Raw genomic sequence first — 8,631 nt, forward strand, 5'->3', positions numbered from 1 at the left:
ACGGAATAAGCTGCTGACGGCTTTGGAATGACAACCAAATAAACTTGGGCAACTAAATAAGTGACAATGAAAAATAAATAAATTACAGATACCATGATGATTTTTTAAAAGAAGAAAAATAATTTCAAAGTAAAATGAGTATTTATTTATAATAGAAGAAATAATGACAATCTTATTATAATTAAATTACTCTTGTCCGAATTATATATAAAATCTAACTCTTGGGCCTATTAGTGCATGTTGAGGGAAAGTGTAAGTGACTTACTCAAAATCATTAATGTGTGCTCAACGAAACGAGTGTATAATTCACTTTCACTCACTCCTACGTAAAACGATTGAAAATGAAATCCGAGGGTCGTTGTGCTCCAACCAGTCAACCTCGCACGATTGTTGCTCCCCTACTACCGCCACTCACCCTTGACGCCATCCTCATAGTGTCGCACCCAATGTTTGTCTTAGTCACGCCTTCTTCTTTCTCACCCTTCTTCTCCATTCCCCTTTGTTCATCCTCTCACCTTCTTCTCCATTCCTCTTTGTTCATCCTCTCACCTTCTTCTCAAACCCTAACATTTTATCCCCTCGCCACCCCTCTCTCAAAACCTCCTCTTAGCCTCTGAAGCCAAATTCAAAGTTTAGGTATTTTATTTTTTGTTTTTTAAAATTAATTAAATTAATATTTTTTATTTTACTTTGTAATTATTTTATTAATTTAGACTAAACTAAAGTATCTTACAAAAGTTTAATCTATCAAAGCAATTTTATATAATAAAATACTTTATTTATTTATTTTTATATATAAATTCATGAATTTTAATATTATATTATATTACTAATTTAAGAGTGATAATTTAGATATTGTAAAAGTAAGAATTTGATCAAGCATATGGACATTATAAAAGTAAACATCTTTGTTTAAGTATTTTATTTTCTATTTTTTATAATTAATAAAATAATATTTTTATTTTACTTTGTAATTATTTTATTAATTTAGACTAAAGTAAAATATATATTATTTTATTAATAAATATTTAAATAAAACCATCTTATAAAAGTTTAATCTATCAAACTATTTTTATATAATAAAATATCCTATATATTTATTTATATGTATCCATGATTTTTAAACAACTAAATATAAATAGAAGAGACAAACTAAAACTCATTTTGATTGAAAACTTAGTCGACAGCCCACACTAGTCGGGAAACTAGGTCGCCCCTTTCGGGATTCGAACGCGAAATGTGGTGCCCAGATCTGATACAATGTCAAACGCCTAGCTAATATAACCCAAAAGACTAGTCTGTTAGGTGCGAAAAGTGGAATACTTAACTCAGGACCATAAACTCTGATACTTATTAGACCCTACCATATTAATTTTCGCTTTGTGAGACTTCCTGCACCAAGAGTTAATAAGACTCTTCCATGCCTACTCTCCAACAAATTTAAAATATGAGATCAACGTCAAGCACAAGATATGTTAACAAAGATATCTAAGCGGACATAGACATTGTCATATGCTTGACAAAAAATGAAATTCATTGTCTCTGTAAATTTCAAATCAGTGAGTTTTACACATACTAGGGTTTGTTTAATAGTCAACTGAACAAAAAGACTAACCACTATTGGTGATAGTTTAACTCATGATCTTTACTGAATTTCCTATTTTATATATAATCACACCCTTACCTTCTAAACCTACTTCGAACATTTTTTTTTTATTTTAACCAATTCTTCTTTGATTCATATTGAGCTCAAATTGACAAAAACTCGGAAATAGATTTTTTTAAAAAAACATGAAGGGCATAGTCAAGAACAAGATTTTAGCTACATGAAATTTGTATTATTTTATACAAATATAAATTGATATATATTTAAAATTATTTTAATAAACATATTTATTTATATTATTTTATATTTACCTTTTTCTAAAGAAAGACATGGCATTGCAATTGGGTAATTGGCTGCTCAAGTCATGAGTACAGTATTCACAATCTTAGTTGACCATGGGCCCAGGGAGGCACCCAAGTTACCAACATTTGACTATCACATAGTGAAAGTCTAATTAAAGTTTTCTTTCGTGATGACCTCAAGGGAAAAGGAAAGCTTTGAGAAAATGGCCAAAGATTTTGCCCTCTTTGCAATATGCAATGATGCAACTCTCAATCCCCTTTAATATTCACAGGCTTGCTTTGATTTTCCATGAAAGGGTTCAACAAGCAATCGATATTCAACATGTAAAACCATAGGGAGGAAGTATATCTTTTTTTTTCATTATGATTTCGACTAAAAAAATAGGGAAAAGAGTTAAAAAAATAAATTAAAAATATTAATTAGTAAAGCCAAGAAAATAGTGTAAGAATTCAAAAAATTCTTTCGATCCTGTGTGCCTCATATATGTTTGGCTAGCAAATTTAAATTTAAATTTTAAAAGAAGTCACTTACTTTTTTTCATTGGAGATTGATTGGCCGGCATTTCCACCGAAAGATCAACCCTAGCAAATAGAAAAGAGCAACTTGAGTCTCCCAACTATGACTCAAAAATTTATTCTAATGCTTTTAAAAACTTAGCAACTCCTAAGAAGCAACATGAATGAACATAAATACCCATTAAAAAATTTGTATCAAGTGGATGGTTCAACGGTCATGAAACTATGTTTGCATCCACTATAGTTTGATTACTAAGGATAGTGTTGTTTTTGCCATGGATACAATGGTATCTTTCTCCCATTGTTTTTTTAAGCTCAATTGAAGCTTTTGTGCCGTCCACTTCTAGCTTAAGGTGGTGAATTTTTTTAATAAACTTGGTCTATAATTTTTTATTTTTTATTTTGCCAATTTATTGAATTAGAAGTTTTAATTTTTTATTTGTTTAGAATCAAAAAATTAGGAATTGTGCCTCGCCCCCATCTAATGTTTATAAATAGATATGAAATAAAAATGATTATTCGACTCTTTCTCTGTAACTCATTCTTTTTTCTTTATCGCGAAGGTAGCAAAAAATAAGATACTGGCGTAGAATTTTTATAGCCTCCTTCCAAATTTCTTCTCATATTTTCCTATTTATTTCTCTCACTCAGCTCTTTAATTCCATACTTTGGATATTTTCCTCACCCTTTAAAATCGCTAAATCAACTGCAACTGCAATTGATTTTTTGACCGGTTTAGTCATCTACTTAACTTTTAGCCACTCAAACAAAATAGATAATGGAACAATTCAAAGGTAAAAGGAATGAATAATGGAATACCTCCTCAAGATATAAAAATTTTATTTTCTATTTAATTAGTTTTTTAGAGTAGTTTTCAAATGTAATCCTCTTATACATTGTATTTTCTAATATGGATGTTATATTTCAAAATATAGACAAATTTTGTATATGTTACTAAAAACCCAATAAAGGGTATAATTTTTATTATTTAATAATTTATTTATTCATTAAATAAATATTCATTAGAAAAGAAGGGCCAACATCACTATCCTCCTCATTGCATGGAAGAGTTGCCAACTTCTTCCTTTGCTTGAACTAAAAGAAAGTTGGGTGCCCCTCCTCTCTTGATCAACAACAAAGTAGATGATTATGATGAGAACTCACTCTCTTTTCTTAATGTTAATTACTCTTTGTCCCCTTAGAATTTGTAAACTACTCTCACCCTTGAAAATAATGGAAGTTGTTCTCATCCCCTTAAAATTTACAAATTACTCTCACCCCCTTATAGACTTTAAGATTAAGAGTCTATTTTTTATCCTTTTTTTTTTTATAATTTTTTTACTAGTTTAAGAAAAAAAAATGAAGGGAGAGTCTCTCCTCTGATAGATTTGATTGCATGTTTTCTCGTGCCAAGCTAGGGGAGAGGGAAACGCTTAAACCCCATCTCGTCCTACCTATTTTGTCTTCCTCAAAGCTAAGGGACAGAGCAAGGGCTCATACCTACCACCCACTCTGATTATTATGTGAGGTTGAAAAATGAACAAATTAAAGATTGTCGCATCAGAAAAGATTTAACTCTCTCTCTCTCTCTCTCTTTATGGCCAACCCCATTTCAATCACTACCACCACCACATCTAAAACCTGTAAAAGCACAAAACCAGCCCAGAATTTAACCAAGCTTTTCCTTCTTTTTTTTCCCATTCAAGTACAGGAACTGAACCACACCAAACCTCCACACTTACTGTTTTGGCCTGGCAAAGGCTTTAAGCAGCCATTGCCCTCCACTGCTCAATCAAAACCAGACAAGAAACCTTCTTTCCCCACCTCTTCTTTTCTAAGATTTGGGTGTCTGGCTTCTGCATAGTTGCAGTCTCTAGAAGCCATTTTCTGTTGAGGGGGATGGACACCTGCAATGCTTTTAGGTACAAAATTTGCTAAAGGGGGGTGGATGCAAAGTTAGGAGAAGAGTTTTCATGGCTTATTATTACAAAAAAGTTAGGGCAGCCATGTGCTTCTTCCCTTTTGTGCTTCCTTTCATTACATCCTACCTCTTATGGTCACCATCCTTGTCTCACTTTCTTCATCACCAAAAATGTGCCTACTTGCAAGATTAGCCTTTGGACCTGTTATTTATAATTGAGAAAAAATAAAAATAAAATTAGTTTTAAAAATATGGCTTAAATTTTCAAGCCCCAGAAGTGGTGATATGTTGCTCTCATGCACAATAACAGTCACTAACTTGTCTCGGTTATAAATACTGGAGGGAAGCATGAATGAGACCTTCTGTCCCACAGATACAATCCACTTGAACCTATCTTAACTATCGTAATAAAAAAGCTGCCCAACACAGTGCTGGTACGATTGTGTATTCATCTTCTACAACAAAGACTCTGTAGAGAACGAAGATGCAAAATACTTTCAGGGAATTTAGGAGCTCCAATACTGATCTGGCCATCCCCCGAAGATAGGATCCGAATGCCCAAATATGAATTTCAAGAGATTGTCCTGCTTCTCAATCGCACCAGTTTTGGACAGCTTCCCTCTTTTCAGCAATGAAAAGTGCATAGACCATCACTCAGAAAGTAAAAGATAGTAGTGAGACGAAGATCAAACTTCCCTCTAAAGGCCTAAAATCTTGTAAGAATCTGAGAACAGATCAGGTTTGCAATTTTAAGACTGTAATCCCACCAGGTCTGAAACTCCGCATGAAAGAACCAGAACGAAAGAAGAGAGTGTGGGATATCTGAAACACCAAGAAGCAAAAACTGATCATTCATTCAATTTATGATACAGAAATTCATTTTTTGCCTCCAATTAGAATTCTAAACACTAACCCATCCTCCACAAAGTTACATTATGATACACATCCCGTCCAACTATATCGTTTCATCCCTGAATCATCAAAAATCATCATAAAGTTGGAAATTTTTTTAAAAAATCTACTTAGCAAAATTCCCCCATGAAAGAACAGAGCTGATAAAACCCAAAAAAAATAAAATTCTGTCGTGAGTTAACAGACAAACATCATCCTCTTCCTTGTCTTCCGGCGCCGCCGGAATTGGCGGTCCCCTTTCCTATCTGTTGATAACCCATACCGGCCCCGGCGGCACCGCCACCACCTCCTCCCCCGTACATCTGCTGTTGGCCGGCTCCACCCATCATCATCATTCCGGAGGCGGCGCCGGGACTGTACATGCCGGTACCGTTGTAGCCGGACGGGGCGGTGCCGGGAGCATTACCACCGTTGCCGCCACCGCCAGTGGAGTCCTTGGAGGTTTCTCCCTGGCGGCCAACAGCCGTCTTCTCGCCCTCCATCTCGCGGAACTTGTGGAGATAGATCCTGAGGGGCTCGACGTACTCCTCGAAGCCGAGAGTGGTCATGGCCCAGAGCAGGTCGTCGCCGTTGATGGTCTTCCGCTTCTCCCTCTGGCACTTGTCGGAAGCCTCCCCCGTGATGAAGCTGATGAACTCCGACACGCACTCCTGCACCGTCTCCTTGGCGTCCTTGGAGATCTTCGCGTTCGCCGGCAGCGCCTTCTTCATGATCCGACTCACGTTAGCGATCGGAAGGAATCTGTCCTGCTCCCTCGGCGAGAACTCGCTGTTCGCGTTGCTGTTGTTGTGACCGCCCGATTCGTTGTCCGAATCCGCCATCCCCCCCTCTTCAGATCCTTTCTTCCTTCCGTTCCCAAGATGATCTTGAACTCTCCTCTTCTCCTTCTTCACCGATTCGATACCTAGACTCGATTAATAAGCGAAAATTTCCTCCTAACTCCTCTCACATAAGATCACAAGACAACTGACCAAAATAAAAAATAAAAAAACCTAATCGACCTTCAGAAACAGATAAAAAAACCTAGAGCTTTTAAAACTAAATTAGGTTTCCGACTTCCCGCAAAACCAAAACTCCACTCCATCTCTGTAATTGACTTACTATTACCGGAAGTCACAAAAAAAAAAAAAAAGGAAACCTAAAATAAGAAGGATAAAATTCCGGGTTTCCGGGAATAGAATCTTGATAGTCGACAGAATCAGAGAAAAGAGACTAATCGGCTTTCCAGAACCTGCAAAACGAGAAGAATTCAACCTCCAAAAGCAGACAACCTCCCACAGAAATCCAACAAAACCCGATTACTGCAGAAACCGAAACTAGGGCTCTTTATTTACCGGCGATGGATGCAGAGGGAGTGGGAGCGGGGGCTATGGCCGGAAAATAGAAGCGAATTTGGGCGGTTCCTCCCCGTTAGGGTTAGGACGAATCGCCTGAAATTGGGAAAGGGAGACTTTTTTGGAGCAAGAGAGGTTGGGGAGCGAATGCCGGGTCCGTTGGATCTTCGGTCTAATAACACATCCTGGCCGACACGTTTGTTTTTGTAGGCCGTTGGTTTTTCGATAAGTATGAGCCCGCCGGACTGTTCTTTGCCGTCAGATTTTTTAACGAGAGAAGATCTTGGCCGACCGTGGAAAATCTGCACGTGGTCCGTGTGGAGCTGATGTCCGGGAGATTCAAGCTCGGGCCGAGCCGAGCCGAGCGTGAGATGGTGCAGCGAGGGATATATTGTAGAACTTGTCTTTTAAAGCAAAAGGTTACTGACGTGAGACGAACGTCAGATGCTTTCGTCAGCCTTCCCTTGGATTTCAGCTTGCGGTGGAATTTAGATATAATACAAATAAGATAAACTAATTATTTATTTATTTATTTATTTATTATTATTATTATTTAAAATTCTCCACCTTTGGATGACATTAGGGAGGGTAAAAGATGGGCCAAATGTTATTAGAGCTATTTTCGTCCATAATTTATATTTCATATTCTCTAGATTAATGATGAGGTTCAAAGAATAAGACTATAATGTATCTAAAAGAATTTGACATGAACTTGTGAAGGTAGACCCAAGTCAAATAAAGAGCCAATGAATACCTCAAATTGAAGTCCCTAATTGTTTTCTTCTACAAAAGCAAGAATCCTTTAATAAAGTATTAGTGGGGATATCTTCCTTTGTCGGTCGGCCTTATTTGGAAGATAGATTGCTCTAGAGTTCCAATACCTAAAGTGGGGTACCCTTTCTAGTCACTACACCAAACTCAAGGTTTCAAAGTTTTTGACTTATGCCCAACTTTTTCTATTAAAGTACTAAGAATCATGGATTAGTTGGAAAGTGATCTATTGAGGCTTTTCCTATGGTTTTCATCATTTTGATTTATGAACATAATTTTATCACTCTAACAACACTTGCAAAATGCATACTTGAAGGCCAAAATTATAGATTTATTTTTTAATTAAACATTTATTGAATTTAAAAGAGGTATCTTGAGTTTTATACAAAGTATCTTTAGAGCATATTAGGTTGGTTGCCTTACAAGGTTTGAATTATTAAGTCTTTCAACATGGTATTTTGCCATTAAATAAAAATATAAATAAATAATACATCTTTCACTATGCCATTAAATATTTTATATAAATAAAATATATAAACCATGATGAATTGAATCATCTTACCACTTCAGGTGCTTCAGTTAATAATCTATTTCCCAATTTCTCCATTTTTAAATATATTGCTAGAGATGTAAAACATTGCCCATTAGCAGGTCAATTATTGCCACAACCCCATTACACACAGATTATTGAGCAAATTTAAAAATACAATATAAATTAACAAAAAATGAAGAAATATTTATTTAGATTTCAAAAAAAATAATAATCAAAGGGAAAGTTTGCTAGCATTCTGCATTCGAAGACAACATCCTTCTTCAATTATGATATGCAACTAAGAGGTCAAGACTATTAATTTGTGCCAAATGCATGGATCAAAACTACCTGCCTCAATTCAAGTTAATGCTCTCTTATTTCCTCTTAATTTGTATCCCGTATCTATTTTAACGATATATTATATAATGTAAAAGGTAACAATTCAGAATAATCTATATGCATATTGTTAAATTGGGTCCACAACACTTGCACATGGTATCAAATCAAGTACTCATATATAAACCTACGCCTAAATTATCTACTAGTAAAACCATAAACAAGAGTTTCTACCTAAATTATCTACTTATAGAGCCACAAAGAAAGGCCTACGCCTAAAATATCCACTTGTAGAGCCACAAAAAAGAGTACGCCTAAATTATCCACTTGTAGAAACACAAAAGAGAGCCTACAAGTGAGAAAAGTGTTAAGAAAATAATCCCACATGGATTAATAAGTAC

At 35.6% G+C, this 8,631-nt stretch overlaps 1 protein-coding gene across 1 annotated transcript; it reads right to left on the bottom strand.

Annotated features, from left to right (window-relative positions):
- Nucleotides 1–5,181: 5,181 nt before the first annotated feature.
- Nucleotides 5,182–6,747, bottom strand: LOC137966133 (nuclear transcription factor Y subunit B-3-like). The gene is made up of 2 exons (XM_068812653.1): nt 6,592–6,747; nt 5,182–6,488 (listed from the first exon to the last, which is right to left on the bottom strand). The coding sequence occupies exon 2, from the start codon at nt 6,076–6,078 to the stop codon at nt 5,449–5,451; it is 630 nt and encodes a 209-aa protein (XP_068668754.1). The 5' UTR covers nt 6,079–6,488; nt 6,592–6,747; the 3' UTR covers nt 5,182–5,448.
- Nucleotides 6,748–8,631: the final 1,884 nt, after the last annotated feature.

Source organism: Aristolochia californica, unplaced genomic scaffold (assembly GCF_029961685.1).
Source record: "Aristolochia californica isolate CCGP_79_NKW_82.1479 unplaced genomic scaffold, dmAriCali1.0.hap1 SCAF_5, whole genome shotgun sequence".
Taxonomy (NCBI): domain Eukaryota; kingdom Viridiplantae; phylum Streptophyta; class Magnoliopsida; order Piperales; family Aristolochiaceae; genus Aristolochia; species Aristolochia californica.